Source organism: Colletes latitarsis, chromosome 11 (genome assembly GCF_051014445.1).
Source record: "Colletes latitarsis isolate SP2378_abdomen chromosome 11, iyColLati1, whole genome shotgun sequence".
NCBI classification, from domain to species: Eukaryota; Metazoa; Arthropoda; class Insecta; order Hymenoptera; family Colletidae; genus Colletes; species Colletes latitarsis.
The window spans coordinates 17,050,759-17,077,793 of record NC_135144.1 but is presented as its reverse complement, the minus strand read 5'-3'; the positions used below and the strand labels follow the sequence as shown (position 1 = coordinate 17,077,793).

Genomic DNA, 27,035 nt, shown 5'->3' with positions numbered 1-27,035 from the left:
TTTTAAAATTTATTTTTTATTTTTTCTTTATAAATTAGTAAGAAATTTTAGTGCTGTCATTCATATTTATTTTTCATTAATAGTTTCATGCCCTGCTACATTATAAATAAAAATGTTTCTGTTCAAAGATTCAATCTTTTGCGGCTTTGATTTCACTTTCTTTCAATTATTTGTAATATATACTTAATAACGCCATGTTGTGTAAAAATGAAAATTGTAAGAAACATTAAGGTTACAGCGTTTTAAACAATAATTACTTAAACGTATATATTTTCGGACATACCTTCATTTTTATGCTCATTAATAATCACATAAGATCGAGTAATCATATTATAAATATGTAACATCTCCAAATACATGGAGTTACACCTGAACTATTCTTATGTACACGAAATAGTAACTACATTTAGAAGTATATCGGTATATCAAGATCAAATAGAATAAGTGTATTAGTATATTAATATCTAGTAAATTCAATCCTGTCCTTACATTAACAGGAATGTGCCTAGTTTTACACAAAGATATTTTCATATATTGGTGTTATTTTTTTTTTTTTTTTTTTTCTCGTAATAAGGTGACGGATAATGTACAAATTTAGTGTAACTTGCGAAATAATCTATCGAAAGAAAAAAATATATGATGGTCAGCGAGCGCGATTCCTGTTTTTACATGTAATGTGCACAAGTAAGCACGTGAATTTCATACGAAGAAAATGATTGAGCATAATTATTAATGACAATCAATTTTATCTTTTCCGATCGTTGGATCCACTACGACGAGAACGAGATCGACGACTGCGGCTATTGCTGCGTGAACGTTTCGATCTGAAACAAGTAAAGCGGCAAAACGTTAGTATAATTGAATAAGACATTAATACCGGCTGTTCCACTCAATTAGGGAAAGCTATATCTCTGATACTGTTAGAGATACAAAAAAAAATGTTACAAAGCAAACTTAAATTGCATTAAATGATGCACAATCCGAATTGTGCATTTATGCTTTAAATCTGTTAGTTCAACAGTTATAACGTTTAAAAATTTACTAAATTATTTTGGTGCACCTTTGACAAGTGGATTTTATTTAAATTATGATATTTTTGTTTGTATCTTCAACTGTTCCAGAGATACAAATGTTCCCGATTATGCAGGGACGCCCAGGAAAGCGTGACGACAGTCTTCATGCATGATCAGCGCAAGTTAAATTCTCGATTAACTTCCCACCAACCTTTTTCCACGGCTGCGGCTTCGAGATCGTGACTTTCTCCTATCTCTATCTCTGCGTTCACGGTCTCGATCGCGATCACGGTCACGATCGCGGTCTCTGTCGCGGTCACGATCGCGTTCACGGTCACGATCGCGATCCTTTTCCCTGTAACCCAATCCACCGCGTCTGCTATCCGATCTGTCGCGGTCTTTGTCACGATCGTCCCTGTCCCTATCTCTGCGCCTGTCGAGCAACGACTCCCGTTTCTCCTTGCGTCTGTCCTCGACGGTTTTCTGAAGTTCCGCCAACTTTTCACGGATCTTGATAAACCCCAAATGCAGCTTGCCGCCAAAATGATCCGCCAGCCGTCTGTCGTTGTCGTGTATGCCGAGATACGCGCTGCACACTTCGCAAACGCGCAGCTTTTGTTGCTGATAACTGGACGCCGGCATGCTGTTACGGTATTCCTGTTCCGCCTCGTTCTTTTTCTTACGCAGCTCGTCTATCTCGCCCATGAGTTTCATCGACTCCTCCACGAAACCTTCTTCGCCGAGCTGTTCGGCTTTAGCCAGCTTCTTACCGATCTCCTCGGCGAGAACGTGTACGTTGTTTGCTTTTGCTGCCACCTCCGCGCTGAGCTCCTCTTGGGTTTCTGCCAGTCGTTGTTTTGCTTGTTCCGTACGACGATCGCAGTCGGCGATAAAATTTTGCAAATGTTCCATGGCCTGTGGACGAAACAAAAATCGTTGTTAGCTTTGATATATCGTCATTTAGCCGGTACACTAGATAATAATACGATATGCTGATCCTAATTGAAAGAAAAACCGCATTTTATACAGGGTGTTCTAGAGGCCAAAATAAGATGAAAATCAAGAATATCAATTTCTTGACTGAGGCTCCATTAAAATGTTATTAACAATCAAATTAAAAAATTGCAAATCGTTTTGGAAAAATTATTTTCGGTTGCAGGGGTCAATTGCAATCATTTTCGGTGAATAAACATACCCCCGAAATCTTGCGCATTTTCGAGAAAAAAATTCAGTACTGGCGGAACTTTAAACGTTAGTAACTTTTTAACGAAGCCTCCATCAACAAATTGGTATTCTTGATTTTCATCTTATTTTAGCCTGTAGAATCCCTCATTAAAATTTTTCCCAGGTGTGACCGAACACTGTATGTAATTCTCAACATAACAGCTTTCGGTAAAAATACTATGGCGACTTACTGTACGGAGGGAATGGTAAGCAAGATAGTAACCCTCCGGCGACGAGTACAGAAAGTGTCGCCATAGTACGTACAATGCCTGTAAGTGTAGTATTATGGGTAATAAATTTCATAAAAACAGTACTTACATCGATATCGTAAAAGTGGTCCTTCTTCTTTTGCGCAGCCTCGTAGTCAGCCCGTAGGGCCAAGTCGTGAATCTGGGGGCATTCTCCCAGGTCCATGCGCTGCGATTTACAAACCATTTTGTATTAGATTACATCCATTCAACTGTATGACGCCTCATTGGGTTTATTTATGTAATCCCTCCCAACATGTTCTATGAAATCTTATCGTTTCTTAATTCGCTGTTTGTAATAGAAAACTGAATCGATAATCAACAATTACATAAACAATTTAAACTATGCACGGCAACAACGACAGAAGTTAAAAACCCTAAATTGTCCAAAGATGCTTTTAATACAAGAACTTACAAACGGTTGCTCTTCTGTTATGCGCTAGGGACAATGTATATGGAAATACACAGGGTGTATCCTGACATACGGAACCCGTTTCAACGGTGATTTGAAGAACACGAAAACAATGGAACGAGTTTACACTAATATATGTCCCACCTAACATTTGTTCCCGAGTTGTAAGCATTCTTACAACGATTCTTAATCGCTAATCGATCTGGTATAATCGAGTTTACAATATTGTTTAAAATCATTGAATTCTTATTTTTAGGGCCACTTAAAAACATCTGCCTACTCGACCAGTGTTCAATAACCAAGAAATATTTAAGAGATTGGAAAACATTTTGACACAACGTATGCAGGTACTTGAGCCAAAGTCACGGTCACCTCCAGCAAGTTCCCGCGAACGTAAACAGTTTCAAGTTACTAAAATAAAAAAAAAATAGCCAGAACTCTGGAACAAGATCGTACAAGACGTACATTTGCGTGAACTTTTTTCATCGTTTCTGCGTTCCCGATCCCCATTATTGAAGCGGATTTAGCACGTCAGTGTACACCCTGTATATACTTATGAATATATTTCTATATACATATGCACGTATGCATATATTGACTGGCATATCATTTTGTTCTTGGACAAAGTAAAAATACAATTTTACAGATAAATATTTTGTTATGTTCACTTACAGAGTGGCAACACCTCTCCGCCTGACACGACAATGCGATGGCAATGAAGCTACAATCAGCACACACCTTAAGTTCATATGTTCAATGTCTATGAAACAACTTACAGCCTAATAGTTTATTATACTATTTACGTAGGGCACGCATTTGCCTTAGGTGAATCAATTCTAGACGATTTAGAAAACGAGTTCAATACGTACATCCAATGTTGACGGAAATTTTTCTAACAGAACTGGCACGCTGTACAATTCCGCCTAATACTGTTTCGCTTTCTCTCTCTCTCTGCTTCATGCCACTTCTCACGTTTTCTCGTGGTCATTTTCTCATATATATATATATATATATGTATATATATTTTTTTTTTGTTTTTTGTTTGTTTGCAAATTGCCAAAATAATTTGAATTTTAACGGGTTCTCCACGCCGGTTTTTGAAAGATTCGCTTTCCCTTTTCAAATAAAACAGTGATTCAAAATTTATATACAAGCTCAAAGAAATCTCCAATGCGCGTTACAATATACTGCACGTTGAAACTGTGCTTTGCAATAATTCTCGTTCATTTCTCGATAATTGTTCGACTTTGTTCGAAAAGCTACCTGATAGTCGACGTTTGAAACGAAAGAATGAAAAGAGGTAATGTCCACTCGGATGAAAAACCTGCGTTGCTCGTGGATCGTGGCACAGTGGCAATTTATTACAATTCTGTAGTCATTAGTGGAGGGGAAAAAAGGAACTTAAATTCAGTAAAAAAAAAAAAATTTGTTGATAAATTGTAAAATGTAAGACTTACATATTTATGAAGGCAAAACCAATTTCCTACACTTTCAAAAATTATACGATTCGATTAATATGTAATTCGTATTGTAATGTAATTCAACGTGTGTATACTAAAAATGTGATAAGTATTTTTGTAATTAATATATTTTTATTTTATATAAATTAATAGAAAAACACATACCCGTCGTAAAACGAGAATACTCGTTTCCCCGTCGGTAACGTATATTTCGATAAAACGAGGATTCTCGTTTCCCGTCGGTAACGTGTTGTAACTGTACTATTTCCGCGTAACATCCAGAGCTTTTCTTCCGAGAGGACGATAGACAGTGAAATCTCGATCGTTCCTATCATTGAACACAACATATTCTCACAATATCGTAAATCGACGCTTTCGAAACTCCTAAACATCATAACGAGATATCCCCTGAAATAGGCCGATCGAAGTTTCACCGTGGATCAATGAACCGAAGAACGAGTAGGGATCATCGAGAAACAAGTGACAACGTTTAGAATTCCGAGACTCGAACATCAGAATTTTCAGACGTATTTCTTGGCAATTCGCATGGTCTTACTTACAGATCACTGCTTCATTTCCTGTACCCGTTACATCTCCCGAGGATGAATACATTTTCACGCATACTTTCAAAGTAAACTTCATTTCTACCTGCCGTAAACGGCATTATTAGTAAGAAGCGACAATAAGAGATCGTCTCATGAATCAGCAATGGCGCTACTCACCAACTTAACAGGCCATTCGGGGTCTCGGAATTAATATTCGGTACTCAGCCTCGCCACCGTGGTTACCGGTAGAGGGGCTGAGGAAACCGTCCGCCTTTATTCTCAATCGAATTAATACCTAGTACTTGAATTATGTTAAGGTAATCAAATTGTAGAATGTAATACGTACGTCCTCTTCGCTTTCAGTACTTACAGTAACGCGCGTGTGAGAGCGACAAGTACAACACGACATATGAGCGGACAATACTCGCAACAATATTGTACAATGGATCTGATTGGAATTGCTTTTTCCAGAGACTCTGGAAATAGAACTGTAGGTACATTGACATTAGTGAACCTGTATATCGGTCATTCTCGCGAGTATTTGCCAGAAGTATTACGTTTATTTATTTTATTTTTTTTTTTTATCAATCTTTAAATACATCGTTTCATTTTCTCAGAATTTTGGCGTTGTCAATTCTATCGTGGGAAAACCTACACGAATAATGTAGAAGGGTGCTTGCTAACTGCGATAACGGACGACCGCGAGAAACGATCGATAATCGTCAGAGTATTTAACACGTTCTGTACTGGATCGATATTTGGTTACTTTCCGTTCAGGCCGTGTGGGTCGTATACGCGCCACGCTATTCGATACTAGCAGCGACTATAGTCGCCCATTGTGCACGCCTGCTGTATCCTACCGGTAACTATAGTCACAAATACAACATCCATACTATGTACCAATCCGCATTCTTACCGAAATCGTAGTTGCCTTTCCTCTTTCATTTTTTTATTTCATGTCGATTTCATTTTGACAATGTGGGCGCGTAATAATTTCTGCGGAAAATTTCAAACGGCTCGAACGAAAAGTTCAGCGTGGGTCGTATGCACACCACGCCCCCGCGCGGCACGAAACGTGTTAAAATGATTTTTCTAACAAGCAGACGATATTGGTTGGAAAATTTAATAGAAATCTTTTAATTTAACAAACACCCTTCGGACCAATTCGCACGAGATGACAAAGAAATGCGCGAAGCAGTACTAACGTGAACAATATACTATTTATTTGAAAATCACGTCATTGTTTTGATTTTAGAATGTCGTTTCTACTTAAACTTTATGGTTTTATTGTCTAGAATTTCTTGCGAGTATTATTGTTTCGCGATCGTACAGGGCCATTACCACAAGTGTAGTTTAAGTTTCGGTTCATTCCCAAGCATCGTGTAGAGGAGAAGTGGGATAAGTTCGTTAATCGTTACTTTTTAAAGCTACAGTTTATACTTGATACCGTCAGAGTATTAAGGCGAGTTTTTAATAAGCGTTACTGTTAATATCTTTGCACACGTCCATTGCGAATTAAACTTTGCGCATAGAAATATTTTGACCGAAACTTTAATTTACTTTGACGCTATAAACTCGTAGAAAACGAATTACTTAGTCAAAGCAACGAAAGAAATTATTCCGTCGTTATAATCCCACTTTCTCTCTACTTTATGAGAATCTGAAGGATCGCTCCCTATTATCGGTAGTTTGCTGCCCCGTGTTGCACTTCAACGCCTATCTGGTGTGAATTGATCTGAATCAATTCCTGAAGTACATTACGCAAAATATCATCCTATTGTATACGCGTCACAAAATTGATTCTTATCACCTAATTCTTGTACAATCTACAAAATTGATTGGACCAATTGGCACTGATGAAAGGAAGCACTATGCACAACGTATATCGTGTGTAACTTCAAATTAACAATTCAAGTCACGACATTCAGAACTATACATGAAATTATAGCGAAACAGTTCTGTATACAAATATGTAGGACTTGTATATTGTAATCGTATATACAGGGTGTTCGGCCACCCCTGGGAAAAATTGTAATGGGAGATTCTTGAGGTCAAAATAGGACGAAAATCAAGAATACCAATTTGTTGATAGAGGCTTCGTTAAAAAGTTATTAACATTTAAAGTTCCGCCCGTTCCGAATTTTTTTTTGAAAATGCGCAGGATTTCGGGGGCATGTTTATTTACTAAAAATGATTGCAATTGACCCCCGCAACCGAAAATAATTTTTCCAGAACGATTTGAAATATTTTTTTTTCGCCGAAAAATTTAGGCACCTACCCCCTGTCGATTTTTCATGAAAATTCCTTTTTCATTTTTAGTAATTTTGTTTGACGCCCTACAGAAATGTTGTCTAATACTTTTTTGTAGGTACCCATAAGCTCTACTTCAGAAAAAAGTTTCATTGAAATATATTCACAATTGTAGGAGTTATGACTGTTTGAAAATTGGACCATTTTGATGGGGTTTTTCTCATTTTGCGAGGTCAAGGGCCAACTTTTCGAATATTTTTGCGATTTGTACATATTCTCCACCAAAATACGCGTAGTTTGCTTTTTTAAACATTAAAATCGTCCAATCCGTTCAAAAGTTATGACGTTTTAAAGATTCGCATGAAATTTCGGGGAACCATTTTTGGCCTCAAATTAGATTTTCGGTAAGGAATTTTTTTCTCGAAAATGCGTAGGATTTCGGGGGTATGTGTAATGACAAAAAATGATTGTAATTGACCCCTGTAACTGAATATAATTTTTTCAGTATGATTTGAAATTTTTTAATTTTGTCTAAAAATTTCAGTACCTACTCGAATTTTTTTCTCGAAACTGGGTAGGATTTCAAGGGTTTGTGTATTCACCAAAAATGATTGTAATTGAACCCCCTAACCAAAAATAATTTTTTCAGAATAATTTGAAATTTTTTAATTTAATTTTTTAATAACTTTTTAACGAAGCCTTAGTCAAGAAATTGATATTCTTGATTTTCGTCTTATTTTGTCCTCTAGAATCTCCCATTAAAATTTTTCACAGGGGTGGCCGAACACCCTGTATATGTACCAGAAAGTAGTGTATCAGTCGATGGATATCTGCAGTCGTGTTTCTTTCAGTGTGTATTGTTGTAAGTTAAAGAAATATATCTGATTTTTTATGTTTTTTGGTGAAAATAAATTTGTGCAAGAAAATTTGCTTCTATCGTTATTAATTATGTGTAAACGAATTATGGTTACACGATCCAATGTGTTGATAAATGGTAATCATAAATTTTGATGTTGCAAATATTCGCGTCGGACTATAAAAATCTTTAAATATTATCAATGTAAGATTTTTGAAAATTAAACAAAGTAAAAGAAAATATTGGGTATAAACAATAAATTGGCTCGCGATAATACGTAACAATGATACTAACACAAACGTATAACAATTTTTTCGTATTCGTACATTAATTTATAAAGGTCTATTAAACGAAGATTTATATGCATGGAATATATATTTTTCTTATAAAAAATAACGTTACTAAACAGTGAAATCAATAAGATGATTATTCATCTTAATAATAGACTGCTTCAAGAATACAATACTTGATACCAGCAAATGATTATAACGTTTAATATTCTATCATTACAGCACATAACACATGTCCTTATGTATATATATTTATACACTAATATTTGTACATTTGTTGCATAAATTGTATAAAATCTTGTGTTCTTAGAATGTATGCATCATTCGTACCCCAAAATACTTGATGAAAACATTTATTTAATTATCCAGCAGAAGCAACAAACTATATTTTTTTTCTAGCTGTTTTTCTGGTTTCAAAATAAAATATTCAGGATATTCTACATTATCTTTTTTATTCAAAACAAATGCAATACGATTTTTCGTCTATGCATGTCCCGATGAATATTCTAATTACGACACAATTTTCAATTTACGAACCTTAACACTTAGCCAACCACTTGACATATTTTAAAGCAGAGAGATCTCCTCGTTCGGTTGGCTATGCATTAAGCAAACTATAATGCTGATCGAATAATGCGTTTACTATTATTGCAAAAAAAATATTTAAGTATTACAATTTATGCACAACTAATTATAATATTCGCCATAATTTATATAATTCTAACAAAGCTGTAAATATGTACAAAAAGCTATATAAGCCATATATATTTAAATAAATTGCCTCCGTAATATAAAAATAATCGTATCTTTCATTGTGTTACGTGTGCGTCGATAAAACATAATTATTTTATTACCAACGAAATGATTAAGTGAAAAAAGCGAATAAATTTGCTAACCAAATTAAAGTGATTGAATCGTGTAACCAGAGAGTAGACTAGAAAGATCGAAAGAATAACAGAAAAAAACAGCTGAATGCAACATTAAACGTACTGATGTCCGATTGCTTTTATGTTAACATGAAGAAATATCAAAAGAATATACAAAAATGCTCTACGATAGCGCATTAGTGCCAATGGTATGTCATTTATATTTCAATATGTGGTAATTTTAAAGTACACTCACTGTTGACGATAGGATTTCATGCGGACAGCACGCCAGCAAAAAGCTCTTGCAGACCTTTGGATCGGAGTACTTCACTTGAAATTTGTTATTCTCACCTGAAAATATGAAATATACGTTAATAACAGTGCCACTCAATTAGAGGGGTACTCGCGTAATGGCAAATTGTAGGCCACCATCTTGTATTTTCGTGAGAGCTTTCAAGCGACTGTAAATAGTGATACCGTCAAGAACACGCAAACTCTGTTCGAAATGTAATTCTACGTACCATTCCGTCCTGTGCCCATTAACTGATCAAGCATAGCTCGCATTTGATCGTGAGCAGTCATTTTTGCGTAGAAGTGCAATGTATCCGATGCACTGTCAAAAACGGGGGAGAGCAATCAGCCACGCCGCCAGTCTTCGAGTTTCGAGTTATCGTCCAACTCGTATTTATCGATCAGAAGTATCGTCAGCCACTGACCAGAAAGTAGACAAAACTTTCCAAGCACCAGTACTGCAACCAATGGCGTTGCAGATCGAAATATACCCATGCACGGAAACCATATTTAATTGGTTGTCCTATCATCAGTTATTTTATGCTTTAACTGCCGTCAAATATTTCATAAAAGCATTAAAACTACATAAATACGGTATCAAAGAATGTAATTTTTATTCGTTGCTCCTGATAATCAAAATGATAATAATTGAGATGTTATTAACGATGTCTTAATTATTACATAAATATACATTATCTCATATCAAAGTTATAAAAAAATACAATACTTATGAGTACCATAAAGCTCCTGGCGTTATACGAAGAATAACTTATAAATTGGCAATATAACTGCTTTTGTTACTAGATGTTCTGCATTCTTTCTAGGAATATATACAATAAATGTGTACGTGGAAAAGTAAAGGAAACATGTGTACAAGTTATCCGAATTGTTATCGAATATAGTAATATCTAAAATCAGTCACGTTAGAACTAAATAAAATTTCGGAAATGTAGATACGATAATTCCTCGTTTAACGATAGAATTATAGCACAAGATCGAAGAAATTAAATCATCCCCACCACTGTTTAGGTCTCTTCAGCCCGGACGATCCGTCGATACGAGTGGTCGGTAGCTGTGAAATTAAAATCTTGCTGACCCAGCTTGAAAGCAATGCCACGCATTTGTGATGTGTCCAGTACCAATTCAAATCAAAACGTTTACGTTTCCCTTTGTAAGCCCGAACACGACTTTATTCGGACTATTTTTAATCATACGTAGTCGAAGAAAGTTTTTCAGAAATTATAATTAAAACGAGATCGTGTCTCGTCGTTTCACAACGACGTAATAAAAAATATGAAAAATTTTAAATTTACGTTAGTGTTCGTACACTCGATACGTGTTCGCTGTTGCTTTGAAGTTTCGGCTGCACGCTCGTCGTTGTTCTCTCTCGTGCATTCTCGACGTTGGGCGGTTCATTTGAGTTTGTCTAGTTACGAGAGAAAAAAAAAAAAATTCTCCACCGACCCCTCGGTTAAAGATAAACGGCAATCCAAACTTTCGACCCGTGGAATTAGCATGGATCTTGGTATGCGTCGATGTACGGTCAACAGATTACGACAAACCCGATAACTTCTTCGAACGGTCCGTGTGCCATCACGAATCTAGGGAGTTCAATTAGATATATATTCAGTGCATTAGTGACCCTAGTGCGCGTGTGTAATATGCGCCGGGGGGTGGTTAGTCAATGGTACGGTGTGAGAACGTGAAAAATCGCAATTAGATCAAGTTTTTCTCGATATCCATTGCGTGATTTGCATCCGGAGGAACGATAAATCGTATTCTTTTTTTTGGCTGGCAACTGCTCGGGAAACGACGTCGCGATAAAGAGGAAGCGCAAATAAACCGATCGGAGAGCTGCAGCGTACGACACGCACGCGGTATAAAGATGGTAAAAATGGCGAAGGTATTTCGCGCGGTGACAGTATCGACTTTGTCAAACAATGGACAGTCAACACCTAAATACAATAAGCCGGTCACGCTCAGTATCAACTATGATCCGCAAGGTCTTAGCGTTGAGTTCTTCGCAGGTACCGATTTGTCAATAAATCATCCTTTGTGAATCGCGTTAGCGTCGTTCCGGAGTGGACAACATAACCACACTCGGGACGTGCGTTTACGGGTTTCCTTTGTACAAATTTAACGAGCGTTGTTGTTCCGTGCCGCGACCATGGTGACGTTAAAAATTAATTTTATTTGTTAGTTTTTATACGAAGCATGAGTGAAAACGAGACGTTCGTCTTCGGGTGTTTACGACGAATTAATTTAGTACGCTTGTGCTACACATTTGCAGCTTGATTTTTCTGTTACGTCGCTCTGCTCTTTCATTTTGTAACGAACAGATTTTAAGTTCTGGTTTCGTTTTCGTTAGAAATCACGCGTTTAGTACTGTTTTCTTTATTGTATTCTAAACAACAATATGGATACTTTAGGATCACTGTATTTGTTTACCATGCTGATTGTCACTGTCGTGAAAATTATGTTGTTCGTTCCTTGTCAGTTATCATTTACATTAAGAATTTTTATTAAAGTACGATGCACAGGATTGTTTTTTATAAAGATTATAAAAAATGGTTCAACGCATAAGAATTAAATTTTTAATAAAGTATTCTTGTGTATATTCCGTTCTTTTGTTTTCATGTATGTAATAGGAGATTCAACTGGGAGAGATAAAACTACATTATTGGAATTTCCGGTAACTCCTAGTACAGAATGCTCTAGGGTATCTTCACGAAGTTACGTATTTACATTAGATATGGATAGCTTACTTGTAACATTCGCCAACGAAACAGGTAAGCTAATTAAGAATTATAATCTGCATTAATTATTATACTTATATTAGAAAAGAACATATATCTGATATACATGGTGTACCAAGTTTTAATGGCCAAACTTCATCGGTATATTTTGTGGATCTAAATAAGAAAAACAGTGTTATATAAATACAAGTTGTTTAAAATTTCATTAACCTCAAATATACTATTAAAGTTTTTCAGTTTTTTTTCCTGGAACACCCTGCATATATACTATATGTAATAGAAATTATTTCGTTCTTAAGACACAATTTAACATTACTTTATACTATTAACGAACAATACATAATTTACACAGATTTTCGGCACTTTCATTCGCAAATATTGAAACTTAAAAATGGCAAGGGTATATCTGCATTCAATGAAAGGACCGAAGAATCTTCAGCGATGCAGTACTTTCAATTTTATGGCTATCTGTCTCAGCAACAAAACATGATGCAAGATTATATTAGGACCAGTACATACCAGCGAGCAATTTTAGGAAATCTATCAGATTTTAAAGACAAAGTCGTATTAGACGTAGGCGCGGGTTCTGGGATATTGTCGTTCTTTGCGGTTCAAGCGGGCGCAAAGAAAGTGTATGCGGTAGAAGCAAGTAACATGGCAAATCATGCAGAATTGTTAGTTGCCGCAAATAATTTATCGGATAAGATTGTTGTCATAGCTGGTAAAATAGAAGAAATTGAGTTACCTGAACTAGTAGACTGTGTAGTGAGCGAACCAATGGGTTATATGTTATACAATGAACGAATGCTCGAAACTTACCTTCACGCGAAAAAGTGGTTAGTTCCAGGTAAACGCATACGCATTATTTTGCTGCTTAGTTCATACTCTCCGATTGTAACACGATCGAACGATTCTAATACAGGTGGCAGAATGTTTCCTTCGCGAGGCGATCTTCATATTGCGCCATTTTCTGACGAAAACCTTTATATGGAACAATTTAATAAAGCTAATTTTTGGTATCAAACGTGTTTCCATGGAGTGGATCTCTCGGCGATGAGAAATAACGCAATTAAAGAGTACTTTAGGCAACCAATCGTCGATACCTTTGATATAAGAATTTGTATGGCTAAATCCATTAGACATATAGTCGACTTCCAAACAGCTAATGAGACTGACTTACATAAAATAGGTGAAACATTGTCCATTTGTTGTTGCGTTGCTGCTTTTCGGCCATAGAAATATGTGTTACCGAATTCGTGTATTTTCTAGAAATTGATGTTGATTTTCATATACTGGAAAGCGGCACCTGCCACGGGCTTGCATTTTGGTTTGACGTTGCATTTATCGGGTCGACGCAACAGGTCTGGTTGAGTACGGCCCCCACAGAACCTCTTACGCATTGGTACCAAGTTCGTTGCCTTTTGGAAAATCCTTTATTCTGTAAAAGTGGTCAGCTGTTATCTGGAAAGGTCATTCTTATTGCGAACAAAAGGTGACATTATACGATTGTAGTGCTAGTTCGTGAAACTTGAAAATATTCATGTATCGGTCGTATTTAAAATATTCACGAAACATAATTTCGTATAACGTTTCTATTTCAGGCAATCTTACGACGTGACAATAGAATTGAAGCTGGAAGGAACGAATATGGAGAGCAGTAGTAATGCTTTGGATTTGAAAAATCCGTACTTCAGATACACGGGCGGCGCGGTTGCGCAGCCACCTCCGGGTTTAAATAATAGCTCGCCCAGCGAATCTTATTGGACAACCTTGGACGCTCAGGGTGCCAGGCAGGCAGTAAATATGGTCAATGGAATGTCCGTTAACGGTTTGGGAGAGGTTTCGATGGACGCGACCGCAGCAGTAAACGCCGGCAATTTACTTGCAATAGGTAAGAATAGAAATTAGATAAGATTTTTACGTCCAAGCACGATCGCATTCGTAATTAACATTATTACGTGTTCTTTTAATAGAAAACTTTTTTTCTAGGAATGTATGTGAATTTAAATACGATTTACCGCACTTGGATATCTGTCTAGCATATTTACAAGTGTTTTGTCCGTATAAATATACATATATATATATATATCAGTCCCTAAGATAATCATTTTCCTATTTGCTACTGGCGCATATGTGTGTGTTCTATAGGAGGTCAACCAAACATTCACCCCGGTTCGATTTCGAGTACAGGACGGGGGCGAGTCGGTGGCACAGCGACGAGTACGCAAGCAGCGCAATTAATAGGCGGTGGAATCACTCCAAACATGTTCACATCCCCAGCAACGGTAAGTGACTAACGAATCAGATTTAAAATTTTCAGCGAGCTACTTCCCTATATATGCATATATATCGTAAGTGTTTGGTGCGTTGAAACATCTGCACGAAACAATAGCTCGCTAAACAATTCGATATTAATCTGCGAAAGGATACTAAAGTGTACGCCTGCCTGCGTGTCTTTCGCGCTACAGCTTGGTGTTACTTTCCAGCAATCGCTGGTCCTTGGCAACACTTCGCATTATCCAGTGAATCCCAGCTTGATGATCGGAGATTACGTGACGCCTGGTAACGGCATATCGTCTCAAACGTATCGACAATGATCGATGGCGAAATCGTTTTCCACCGAGTATTCCCACACAGCGAAACAGCTGACCGATCGTCATAGCGCTAACAATAGCGGGGACGCCGACAGCAACGCTAAACAGAACCGCAAGTTGGTGTTCAGTTCTCCGACGAGCAAATTACGGCTCTCGTCAGCTGTTCGAATTTTACACGCAGTCAACTTGGTCAGTCTTAACTCGAATAACGGCCATACGAATAACAACAATAGCAACAACATCGCTTATATTAACAAAGTTATAGTTGGTTCTGGATTCGGATTTGGATTGAGCGCTAAAAGAAATAAGTCACAATGGGAGGCACGTTGGAGGAGAGTGCGAACCGTCCTCTCGTAGTTGTCATTAATTTTCATATACCACATCGCCCTTTATTTAATTGCCCCTCGAAGATTCGATCTTCCAGATTTCCCTCGAAGATTCGATTCAGATGTGCATGCTTGCCAAATGTACCCGAGAAAATAATATTTTTTAACGACAATACACTTTACCGTGCGTAACGTTCCACGCGACACTATTTTAACGGGGTCCTGATATCGTTTATACATCGAGGCTCAATAACGAGAACGACCGAAGAGTAATCACGTTGCAATCTTTTCTTTCTTTCTTTCTTTCTTTTTTTTTTCTTGTGCTTTTCGTTTCAATATACTTGAAAAGTTTCCATAAACCGATCACTGTTCGTCGGCTAAGCTACGATGTAGAACTGGGCCTGGTTGATTTTCAATCTTGAGCGGTTTTTACACAACTGTAAGGATAATAATGCATAACGTTCCGAATATTTCGAAAAAAAAGTGCAAAAAGCAATAATTCGTTAGAGATACGATATGGAGCACTCTGTGGCATTGCCTGTCATTTATCTGTTGAATTTTTTTCGTAACAATTACATTTAACGTATCTTTTCTACATATTTTCCACTAAAACGTACGAAAAACAGTAATAAATTCTATGAAATGACGTATACACAATTTAGTATGTTTCACCATAATTTTTATTTAATTTCTTATTCTCGAATAAGTGATATTTTCGTTAATTATTTATGATTTATAGGAGAAAAAGATGTACATAATCAACTGCTATGCAAATCGATCGATTCAATGATATAATTTACGTTAAAAATAAATAAAAAATATATTCCAATAAAATTACGATAAATTAAGTTACGATTCGTATCTAGCTGGTTTACTATTGTATTATTGCAATGTACAGATGTTAGAATAGCATGTACAGGCACAATTTCAAATTTGTGACGTTTGTATTACATATCGGCCTTTGGTCAATAGGATTAATTCTATAGTTTTAATATACTTCGACTATTACATTAGAATTCCACCGCCTATGTATGACCCTTACTACTTAGTAATTTCATTCAAGTTCGTCGTGTAACAAAATTTTCCTATCGAGACCGAAGGGAAATGAATTTTGTTATTTTACTATGGTTTCGAGCTTGAAAGAAATATTTATCCATCGTAAAGAAATGTACAAAATAACCGCGAAAGCATACGATCAATATATATAAAATAAAAAGTGAAATATAACAAAATGGACACGTACGAAGTTATTTGTTTCGTATCATTTAGCCGAAGATTTATGCAATCCGAACAAAATCCAATTACTTTGTTTCTTGATAGTAAAAAAATTTTCGTTACACGACGAGATAGAATTAAGATTTTTTATAGCCACGAAATAATTAATGACTTATTTAATTCTACCGGACGACTATGAATGTATTCCTAAATTAAATATACAGGTAATTTCCTGATAATGAAGTATCCTTGCAAGATTCGTAGAAGTACAGTTAGTAATTCATGCGTCGACATGAATCTTTTTATTACAAATAGACTGAAACTGCGAAGCTGCGGAACAGAAAATGATTACCAAACAAAAATTTACAATCGACAGAACTTTGTAAGGAAGACGAACGATTCTAAAATAGTAATATTCACTTTTTCATGTAACTTAAGACTGATCATGATTGGTCATGATTACTTTCTTTTATATGAAAGTAAAATTTTTTAAAAATTGGCAAACCCTCGTTGCGCGTAATTCCAATTTTTATACAAGTTTGATTTGTACAACATTTTTATGGATATAAACTCCTTTATTATCGGAGGGTTACCTGTAATTAAAAATAATTGTACATATATATAACATGCTTAATCTTTACAAAGTTGGTTATATGCTCAGATCTCGGTATAACGCTTAAGTCTCGTTAGTTCCTAAGGAGTGCTCTTTATTTGTTATCTGCACAAATTTGCTTTCATATAAGCTGCCCCATCTTGCGTACCTTAACAAAAAAAAAAAAAAAAAAAACTATTTTCAAGCTAAGAAAACCAGTAGATATATGTTGTTTTTGCAGAGAGATAAATCATTTTGTTTAAAAATAGCTCGTAGTATTACAGTTTAAATTTCTAGGACTCAAGGGTGTATTATATTTCTTACTAGAACAATAGTTTTCATTGATTTAATCTTCTCAGAAAGTCGGTTTTGCCATATTTTTTTTTTTTTTCCTTTTTTTTCCTTTTATCATTACTTGTATAATATTATTTTTCAGTGGGGTAAGATTAGAAATGTAAATAATCGTCGAACGTTCTTTGATCTTTGCTTAAGACGTGATTATAGTTCTATAAAAGGCGCATATAATTTTTTAACATGTACGTATTTAGTGTTTGAAATCACTTTGACTGCAGGCATTCCACAAGTGCTGATAACAATTGTACGATTCGTTATTGTAACAAGAATATGCTTCTTCCAGTGTCTCGTTTTTCCTCTCTTCAAGAAAATGAGAACATTAAAAGCAATATTTAGAATCGAACGCCTATAAAAGTATTAGTTACCGCGTTTTTAGTTTCAATAGGAGAGACAAAAGATTGAGTAAAACTAAGCATACATTTTGATATTTTTCTAGATATTGCTTTCAGTGTCAGCATGCGTACTTCCGTGTGTACGTCTTTTTTCTTTCATTTTAGAGAATTTTAATGACTGAAAGATACAAAATATCTCAGGTAGTCACGTGAGTTCGAAGGATGATATTTACAACATTTTTCGCCATTTTTTAATTTGTACGTCCATTTGTTGAAAATTACGATTATACATAAAACTAAGTTTTTTCCCCCCCAACCCCCCCCAATTTAAGGTGCATACTCTTCATAGTATTCAACTTAATAAATACCGTATTGCTTTTACCGAAACAAAATACATTTGCAGTGAAATAAAAATATACATATTAGTTCCCATAATAATTGTCAAATGTTTGTGTGTTGAACACTTTATTGTTACTTGATAATGTCTTTTTTCGATGCTGTATTTGTAATTTCCAATGTTTAATATTACGTGAAAAGTTATCAGGAAACATAAAGAATATTAAGTATTAATACATTTGCAACTAGAAGTACAGCTACTGTCGGTTATTAAAAATTTTAAGACCTAAGCATACGTTTCGTCTAAATTTTGTTTGCAATTTTATGAACGCAAAATAGGTATATTAAAAAGACATTAAATGTAATATCAGTTTAGTAACGTTAGTCGGTTAACCTATCGCGTACTCTGATACTTCTTGTTGCTAATGTATTAGCAATTTTTGTTTACTTTTTTTTTTTTTTTTTGTTACGTGTCAGAAGCTTTGAGATTAATCGAAATGTTTTCATTTCATTATCGGTGCGAGCTATTGATTTTATTGCAATAAATCAAAATATTCATTTGTTATCCATTCCGCACAATAAGAGCTTTGTACTTATAACTATTTATCCACAATCCTATAGATTTTGTCTTTATCGAGTTTACTTTCTTATGAGATTATTCACCCGTAATTTAAAAATGAACCGTATGTTATAGAAAATTACGTGATAGGTATTACTTTCTTCTTCATTGGAAATAATAAAGTTTTCATATTTACATAACGTCTAGAACTTGTAATTTGTTAAGAGAAAGCGAACAGTACTTGTACATAAGCTCAAAAAGTTGAATTATTTTCAAGAAATTGTCTTTTAAGCACGATAAAGATTCCACATCATTCTTTATTTGTTTTAGATTGATTAAAAACAAACAGGGAAGTAAAAAGAGATAAATGAATACCACTTGATTAAGAAGCTAGACAACACTAGGATCCCAACAAGAGAAATGCTCAGCTTTGTATAATGCATACATAAATGTGAATTCATGTATGCCTACTAACTCGTGATATATACTGTTTGCCTATGTCTTTTTTATGTATTATATCTATGTATAAAGAGATCATGTTTTAAACGTACAACAATTACAACAGATTGCTTGTACATATTCGTGCATTGTACTTCAACGAAACTTGATTTATTTTACATTTAGTACATCGACAATTATCCTGCAATTATTCTCAGGTGAAAATGCCATAAAGTTCGATATTACGATGTGAATTGATTTTCCTGAACGCTAGGAAAGAGATCAGATTAGAATAGAATCAAACTAAACATTGATATGCGTTGTATCGATACACGATAGCATTTATAAGCTCCATCTAATGATACATCGAGGAGAAATTGTACGCAAATTGTAGAGAGCGAGGCGCCTAATGTTATCGACCAAATAATCTTCGTTCATTTTTACGATCTGAGAAAAATGTCTGAAGAAGGAAACGTTTTGGTTCGGGAAGACAAATATTAGTGGGTCGTCGATTTTTTTTCAAGGTCATGTATCTTTCAAATTTTTAAATGGTGTTACACATATATTTTTATAACGGGTGTTCGGCTACCACTGGGAAAAATTTTAATAGGAGATTCTAGAGGCCAAAATAAGACAAAAATCGAGAATATCAATTTCTTGATTGAGGCTTCGTTAAAAAGTTATTAACAATTAAATTGAAAAATTTCAAATCGTTCTGGAAAAATTATTTTCAGTTGTAGGGGTAAATCACAATCATTTTTGGTCATTACACATATCTTCGAAATCCTACCCATTTTCGAGAAAAAAATTCGAAAAGGTGAGAAATTTTTCGACGAAAAAAAAAAATTTCAAATCGTTTTGGAAAAATTATTTTCGGTTGCACGGGTCAATCACAATCAGTTTTGGTGAATAGGCATACCCCCGAAATCCTGCGTATTTTCGAGAAAAAAATTCAGTACGAGTGAAACTCTAAACATTAATAACTTTTTAACGAAGCCTCAATCAACAAACTGGTATTCTTGATTTTCGTCTTATTTTGGCCTCTAGAATCCTCCATTAAAATTTTTCCCAAGGGTGTCCGAACACCCTGTATACGGTTCCAATCGATATCGAGACAAATTTAAATACCTATAATAACGCAACTCTATAGCGTCCGTGACGTACTAACAATTTTCGAGATAAAAACTTTCGTGTTCGGAACCGTCGAAGCCATCTACAAAATACTGTGTAACGAAACTGCAATGGCTTCCGAATCGTAGAAAATACGACTTGAAAAACAACGATCTTCTAATTGTAGTATTTGTTACTTTGGACCAGAGAATTTCCTGCGAAGATATTTTTTTTTGTGTTGTTAGAAGAAATTGAGATCGTGGGGCGATAACGTTAGTTGCCTAGCCCCGAATAATAGAAAATCCGTTGATGCACAAAGTAAACGAGCATTCAAAAGCCAAAACAAGCCAAATCCAAAACTAACATAATTCGAGTCATCGATCAGTTTGTATTAATATTAAATAGGAAAATTGAATATCAGAACGAATCAAATTTAGTTTTGGTTTTAGTTAAACATTTGGTATGATTTCAGAAAGTTGTATGAATATTTTACATTGAATTGGTAAATTGAACTTTTATTGCAATGTTATATATATATAGTTTTATTTTAAATCGTATAATTCAATTTCAACTAATTGTAAAAAAAATTGCTATATTAATTTGAATTTTTAATTATTTTATTACGTAATCGTAAAAAAAAAAAAAAAAATGGAAGTGTAATAGATGTAAAGTGACATTAAAAATTTGTTCTTATACATGTATGTTTTCCATATGATTTGGTTAATCGAGATTAAGGAATGAGCACAGTGTCTAAGTAATTAAGCGTAATACTTTAGAACAAGTTTGCCTAGTGATCGCAATTTACTAATTTGTAAAGTATTGAAATTTGTATTCTGCCAACGTTTTTACACATGAAAAAACAGAAACAAGGTCATTCAGATTGTCTTGCTCCAAATCTGAGATTAAGTTATAATAAACTTATTTATCTCGATATAGTGAAAATCATTTTCCAAACAATTTACATATTTGTAACGATCATTACGAAATGTATTCCTACTCCCATATTGTCCATATTCATTGGTACGTATCAATTTGTGGTTAGATTTGAACGAACAATTCCTATCTTACAGAAGACTTAGTTTGTCGGGAAGGGTTCGCCTATTTTTAAACGGTGTTAAAAGAATTGAAATTTTTTCAGGTAAGGTAAATGTACCGATAACAGGCGAGAACAAATAATATTCCGATACCTGAGCACCGATGCAGATATTAATTATCATTAAGCACGTATATAAGGTAGGAATAATATCTTGACTAATACGTATTATTTAATCTTATTTCCGCGCTTTTTCGTATCAAACCTTCGATGAGTTCGGTCATTGATTTAGCCGGTTGACTCGACGTTAACTCAGAGTTGCCAGATTCAGCACCCGGTGCTCTACTCACACATGGAAGATCACGCGTACGTGAGCTCGTGGAGTTTCGGAAAGTCGACAAAGGCAAACTGACACATGCCCTCTTTCTCGATTATTCCGAAGCTGCCCGAAGTAATTTCGGACCTCCTCGTGGGAGTCGAGAGAGAAAGGCTCACATTTGCCTTCTCGCTCTTAACAACTGAAATCCGACCTCCCGTCTACGGCATACGATTTGGAATCTCGAGCCGAGATTCTCGACTACCCAGGCATTTTTACTTGCCTTTCCTAGAGTTCATTACTGAACTCTGCAAATTACTCCTGGTTTCTATTTGCCTCTGATGACCTCTGATGACCAGTGCTGACAAAAGTACAGAACTACCGACAACTTTTGACACCATACAGCGACTGTTACTGACTGCTCCTGATTACTGCTTGCCTCTGCTGGACTCTGCTGACCATCGCTTATATTTCTGACAACCTATAACGATTACTACTGACTTCTGCTAACCTCTGTTGGTCATTGCTGATCTCTGTCAGCGTGTGCTTGTCTCTGCTGAACTTTCCTGGCCTCTGCCGAACGCTACTGACCACTGCAGGTATTTCTGATAATGTATAACGATTAATACTTACTACTGCATGCCCCTACAAGTCTTTGCTTGCCTTTGCAGGTTACTGCTTGCCTGTGCATACCTTTGCTGCACACTGCTGACCACCCCTGATGCTTCAGACATCGTATAACAATTACTACATGCTACTGTTCGCCCCTGCTGATCTCTGCTGGCTTCTACTGACCGCCGCTTATATTTCTGACAACGTATAACGACTACTACTGACTTCTGCCTGCCTCCGCTGGCCTCTGCTGGCCTCTGCTGACCACCGCTGATATTTCTGACAACGTATAACGATTATTACTGACTTCTGCCTGCCTCCGCTGGCCTCTGCTGGCCTCTGCTGACCCCCCCTGATGCTTCTGGCAACATATAACGATTACAACTTGCTACTGCTTGCCCCTGCTAGTCTTTGCATGCCTCTGCATCCCTCTGCTGACTTCTGCTGGCCCCTACTGACCACGCTGACCTTTGTTAACAACTTCTAACATGATGTACATGTATTAAAACTTTGTATAATGTAAATCTATGACAATAAATGATATAATTTCAAAGAATTCTATGTGTTCTTATCACTTTTACCTTTCTTTTCCTCTCCCCATTATTCCCTTAGTTATAAGAAATCGTTTCTCTACTTAAAACTGGAATTCCAAAGTGCCCGGAGCGTTTTCTGAAATGCCGGTGACCTTGACCCACTTTCGAAACTGGGTCAAGGCCAAATCCTGATTCCCAAAGCGCCCGGAATTTTTCTAAGATTCGATGGCCTTGACCTACTTTCGAAATTGGGTCAAGGCCAAATCCGGATTCTCAAAGTGCCCGAAATTTTTCTGAAATTCGATGGCCTTGACCTACTTTCGAAATTGGGTCAAGGCCAAATCCGGATTCTCAAAGTGTCCGAAATTTTTCTGAGATTCGATGGCCTTGACCTACTTTCGAAATTGGGTCAAGGCCATCCGGATTTCCAAAGCGCCCAGAATTTTTCTAAGATTCGAATGGCCTTGACCCACTTTCGAAACTGGGCCAAGGTCAAGGTCAAATTCGGATTTCCAAAGTTCCCGGAACATTTCTAAAATGCTAGTGAACTTGCGAAGAAGGTGGTACGCATCTTATAGGTAAGAGAATGATTTGGAGAGGAAAAGGACGGTAAAAAATGATGAGAATACATAGAATTCTTTGAAATTATATCATTTATTGTCATAGATTTACATTATACAAAACTTTAATACATATAAACATATTATATTATATTACATCATGTCACAAGTTGTCAGCAACGGTCAGCAGTGGTCAGCGATGGTCAGCTGACGTCGGAGGATGTTGGCAGAGACCTGCTTAGGTCGGAAGATGCTGACAGAGGTCAGCAGAGGCTGGCAGTAGTCAGTAGTAATCGTTGTACGTTGCCAGAAATATAAGCGGTTGTCAGCAGTGGTCAGCAGCGGTCAGCAGAGGCCAGCAGAGGCATGCAGAGGCAAGTAGAGTCCAGCAGGGGCAAGCAGTAACAAGTAGTAGTCGTTATACGTTGTCGGAAGCATCAGGGGTGGTCAGCCGTGGTCAGCAGAGGCTAGCAGTGGCAAGCAGTGGCAAGCTGAGTCCAGCAGGGGCAGGCAATAGCAAGTTGTAATCGTTATACGTTGTCAGAAGTATCAGGAGTGGTCAGTAGCGGTCAGCAGAGTCCAGCAGAGGCAGGCAGAAGTCAGTAGTAATCGTTATACGTTGTCAGAAGTAACAGGAGTGGTCAGCAACGGTCAGCAGAGGCCAGCGGAGGCTGGCAGACGTTAGTAGTAATCGTTATACGTTGTCAGAAATTCCAGGAGTGGTCAGCGGCGGTCAGCAGAGGCCAGTGGAGATCTGTTGACGGGAGGTCGGATATTAGTTGTTTAAGAGCGAGAAGGGAAGTGTAAGCCTTTCTCTCTCGACTCCCACAAGACAGTTCGAACATACTTTGGGCAGTTTCGGTGAATCGAGAAAGAGGGCATATGTTATTTTGTCTTTGTCGACCCTTCGAGGTCTTTGCATACATGTCAGATTCAGCACCCGGTGCCCTACTCACACATACCAGATCACGCGTACGTAAGGTCGTGGAGTTTCGGAAAGTCGACAAAGGCAAACTAACACATGCCCTCTTTCTTGATTATTCCGAAGCTGCCCAAAGTAATTTCGGTCCGCCTCGTGGGAGTCGTGAGAGAAAGGCTTACATTTGCCTTCTCGATCTTAACAACTGAAATCCGACCTACCGTCTACGGCATACGATTTGGAATCTCGAGTCGTGATTCTCGACTGCCCAGGCATTTTTACTTTTCGACCTATGTAGGCGCACATAAGCGAAGTACCCATAATAGAAAAAAAGTTTTGTAAAATTTATTTTACGGAAATACACGTTTTAAGATCCCCTGATCATATTTTAATTATTGAAAAAGAAGAAATTTTTTTTATTATATTACATAGGTCGGAAAGTAAAAATGCCTGGGCAGTCGAGAATCTCGGCTCGAGATTCCAAATCGTATGCTATAGACGGGAGGTCGGATTTCAGGTGTTAAGAGCGAGAAGGCAAATGTGAGCCTTTCTCTCTCGACTCCCACGAGGCGGTCCGAAATTACTTCGGGCAGCTTCGGAATAATCGAGAAAGAGGGCATGTGTCAGTTTGCCTTTGTCGACTTTCCGAAACTCCACGAGCTCACGTACGCGTGATCTTCCATGTGTGAGTAGGGCACCGGGTGCTGAATCTGGCATTTCTGCGTTAACTTCAGGGAACTATAGAAATTCCGTCAACGTCATAAACGTAAAGTACAAAGTGTACGACACGATGGAATATGTGTTTTCACCGTAATATTTCGAAACACCACTAACCGTTTAAGTGCGACTATTCGAGAATATATTCGTACAATCATGTAACGATAGATAAGCGACCGAAACAAATGTAATAAATTATCTTTGGTCGAGTGCAAATTAGCTTTAGCGATATCGTCGGGCGTCGAATGTGTCATGAATTTTATAATGATTTAGTTTGTAATATTTGTTTCGTTGTATTCAATCGATTTTTCGTTTCGTTATAAGAAACAATGGCTCTTCCGATCGAAATAAATTCTAAGCGTGTACAGAAATCTTCGATATTATTGTCTTGCTCGAGTGTCGTAGTATTATTTATTTATCTGAACCATGTGCAACCATATCATTTCATTGACGAGGTTTTCCATGTACCTCAGACATTGCAGTATTGCGCCAACAATTTTACACAGGTACGTTCTCGTTTATCGAATAATATTTATTTTCTCGCCGAAAACATTCACGGCAGCGTCGATGCTTCTTTCGTTCGCTATTGGATATGTGTTTGGAGAACATAATTAAATTTTTGGTTTATAATCGAACGCTTCTAAATCGTTGCGAGGACGAACATTTTAAAATAAATTATATTCGAGGAATATATTATTTTCAGTGGGATCCTAAAATTACCACTTTACCTGGTTTGTACCTACTTGCGACCGCGATCTTATCGCCTTTGAACCTCTGTAACATTCTTTACATGAGATCCATAAATTTACTTGGAACGTTTGTAAATTTATATCTCGCGTACAATATACTCGAACGAATTTCATTTATTCGTCGGAGGCAAAGATGGAACAGTTGGATGAAACTCGCAATCGCTTATAACATTATGTTTTTTCCACCCTTGTTCTTCTGGCATTTCCTGTATTATACAGACGTCGTGTCTGTTAACTCAGTATTGCTAATGTTGTTGTTACATTTGCGCGAACGGTTTAAAACAGCAGCCTTTCTAGGTACGTATAAACAGCCATGGATTTGAATGCGTTGCAGATTAGAGAAAGAAATTGTAATTACTGTTACACAGGTTTCTTGTCTGTATTAATTCGGCAAACAAATATTATCTGGGTTGCATTTATCGCCGTGGAATGTGCATTTGACTTATTAGATCGTACGATGCATAAATCAATTTCATACGAACAATATAGTTCGATACTTTATTTACGAGTAAGTAGACTGTTATTATAGGTAAACTGGAATTATTCTATCTACTTAGAGTTTGTTTGCCGTAATATTTTCACTTATGTGTAATATTATATAACTTTTAGCTACTATGCAAAAAGATAATAGAAGAATGTCATGGATTGGCTTTGTTTCTAAAGTTTGTTACTCAAATGTGCATAGAGTTGCTTCCATATGCAACTGTTTGTTTCTTATTTCTTGCATTCGTTATTTGGAACAAAGGTATTGTAGTTGGAGATCGGACTGCCCATGTTCCTACTATTCATATCCTGCAATTATTATATTTTTCTGCATTTCTTTCTTGTTTCCTATGGCCATACACAATTGTACGTTGGAAAAACTATTTGAACTTTGTTCAAAAACACTGGATCTTTGGAAGTTGTTTCCTAATATTTTTAACCGTTATAGTTCATTTCAACACACTTGTTCATCCATACATATTAGCCGACAATAGGCATTACGTATTTTACTTTTGGAGCAAGTTTATGGGAAGATACAAGTTATTTAAGTATTTGTTAATACCTGTTTACTCGTTTACTCTATATACAGTATACTATGGAATCAAGCATTTGAGATTCACAACACAGATTAACTATTTTATCATGGTATCGGCTGTCCTTATTCCTCAGTTGCTTATAGAGCCACGCTATTTCATCATTCCCTATATTTTTTATCGCTTACTTATTCAGAAACCAAAGAAATGGCAAATTATTATGGAATCAATTACTACGTTAATAGTTAATTTTCTACAATTCTATATTTTCGTTAACAAGGTGTTTTATTGGAGCGATCAACCCCATCCTCAAAGGATATCTTGGTAAAATAAGATAAATTAAATGAGTCTTATTACTCTACCAACATCTATCAACATTTAAAAATACTACAGAGAACCTCGATTCTTTTCTACTTAATATAAACTCTTATTTACCATTCGTAAAATAAAGGGGTCTGTCGAAAAAAAAAAGGTTAATAACCACCGTGTTGTAATACAATAACGCATGGTGAA

At 36.3% G+C, this 27,035-nt stretch overlaps 3 protein-coding genes across 16 annotated transcripts; 2 read left to right on the top strand and 1 right to left on the bottom strand.

The window, feature by feature from the left end:
- Window positions 1-45: 45 nt before the first annotated feature.
- On the bottom strand, window positions 46-9,862 carry LOC143348606 (putative RNA-binding protein Alsin2). 9 transcript variants are annotated; one of them, XM_076779080.1, is made up of 7 exons: window positions 9,686-9,731; window positions 9,421-9,515; window positions 3,767-5,390; window positions 3,570-3,618; window positions 2,556-2,654; window positions 1,225-1,928; window positions 46-824 (listed from the first exon to the last, which is right to left on the bottom strand). In XM_076779080.1, the coding sequence occupies exons 5-7, from the start codon at window positions 2,649-2,651 to the stop codon at window positions 746-748; spliced, it is 879 nt and encodes a 292-aa protein (XP_076635195.1). In that variant the 5' UTR covers window positions 2,652-2,654; window positions 3,570-3,618; window positions 3,767-5,390; window positions 9,421-9,515; window positions 9,686-9,731; the 3' UTR covers window positions 46-745. The 9 variants fall into 9 exon arrangements, with proteins under 9 accessions (XP_076635195.1, XP_076635194.1, XP_076635193.1 ...); XM_076779079.1 differs by having other exon boundaries at window positions 2,556-4,012; window positions 4,918-5,001; window positions 5,080-5,390; XM_076779078.1 differs by having other exon boundaries at window positions 2,556-3,618.
- A 1,262-nt stretch (window positions 9,863-11,124) lies between these two features.
- On the top strand, window positions 11,125-20,922 carry Art4 (arginine methyltransferase 4). Of its 5 annotated transcripts, none has more exons than XR_013080760.1 (9): window positions 11,125-11,482; window positions 12,104-12,244; window positions 12,564-13,058; window positions 13,134-13,400; window positions 13,481-13,703; window positions 13,813-14,102; window positions 14,360-14,496; window positions 14,680-17,882; window positions 18,850-20,922. XR_013080760.1 is itself a non-coding variant. In XM_076778489.1 (8 exons), exons 1-8 carry the CDS (start codon window positions 11,341-11,343, stop codon window positions 18,856-18,858), a joined length of 1,704 nt encoding a protein of 567 aa, XP_076634604.1. In that variant the 5' UTR covers window positions 11,125-11,340; the 3' UTR covers window positions 18,859-20,922. The 5 variants fall into 5 exon arrangements, 3 of the variants coding, with proteins under 3 accessions (XP_076634604.1, XP_076634603.1, XP_076634602.1); XR_013080759.1 differs by having other exon boundaries at window positions 14,680-18,187; XM_076778489.1 differs by lacking the exon at window positions 14,680-17,882.
- A 237-nt stretch (window positions 20,923-21,159) lies between these two features.
- Alg10 (alpha-1,2-glucosyltransferase Alg10) lies at window positions 21,160-27,033 on the top strand. Of its 2 annotated transcripts, XM_076778490.1 has the most exons (5): window positions 21,160-21,417; window positions 24,775-25,263; window positions 25,461-25,803; window positions 25,875-26,014; window positions 26,116-27,033. In XM_076778490.1, exons 2-5 carry the CDS (start codon window positions 25,087-25,089, stop codon window positions 26,848-26,850), a joined length of 1,395 nt encoding a protein of 464 aa, XP_076634605.1. In that variant the 5' UTR covers window positions 21,160-21,417; window positions 24,775-25,086; the 3' UTR covers window positions 26,851-27,033. The 2 variants fall into 2 exon arrangements, with proteins under 2 accessions (XP_076634605.1, XP_076634606.1); XM_076778491.1 differs by lacking the exon at window positions 21,160-21,417 and having other exon boundaries at window positions 24,631-25,263.
- The last annotated feature ends 2 nt before the right edge of the window (window positions 27,034-27,035 follow it).

Excerpts from the sequence above, each read along its gene's own strand:
- LOC143348606 (XM_076779073.1), bottom strand. The coding sequence starts at position 9,746 with ATGACTGCTCACGATCAAATGCGAGCTATGCTTGATCAGTTAATGGGC. Across the intron at positions 9,516-9,685 it reads AATGGGCACAGGACGGAATG|GTGAGAATAACAAATTTCAA; the intron begins GTACGTAGAATT and ends TCATATTTTCAG. Across the intron at positions 825-1,224 it reads AGCCGCAGCCGTGGAAAAAG|ATCGAAACGTTCACGCAGCA; the intron begins GTTGGTGGGAAG and ends TACTTGTTTCAG.
- Art4 (XM_076778487.1), top strand. The coding sequence starts at position 11,341 with ATGGTAAAAATGGCGAAGGTATTTCGCGCGGTGACAGTATCGACTTTG. Across the intron at positions 13,059-13,133 it reads GAAAAAGTGGTTAGTTCCAG|GTGGCAGAATGTTTCCTTCG; the intron begins GTAAACGCATAC and ends ATTCTAATACAG. Across the intron at positions 13,401-13,480 it reads GACTGACTTACATAAAATAG|AAATTGATGTTGATTTTCAT; the intron begins GTGAAACATTGT and ends TGTATTTTCTAG.
- Alg10 (XM_076778490.1), top strand. The coding sequence starts at position 25,087 with ATGGCTCTTCCGATCGAAATAAATTCTAAGCGTGTACAGAAATCTTCG. Across the intron at positions 25,264-25,460 it reads GCGCCAACAATTTTACACAG|TGGGATCCTAAAATTACCAC; the intron begins GTACGTTCTCGT and ends TATTATTTTCAG. Across the intron at positions 25,804-25,874 it reads TAAAACAGCAGCCTTTCTAG|GTTTCTTGTCTGTATTAATT; the intron begins GTACGTATAAAC and ends ACTGTTACACAG.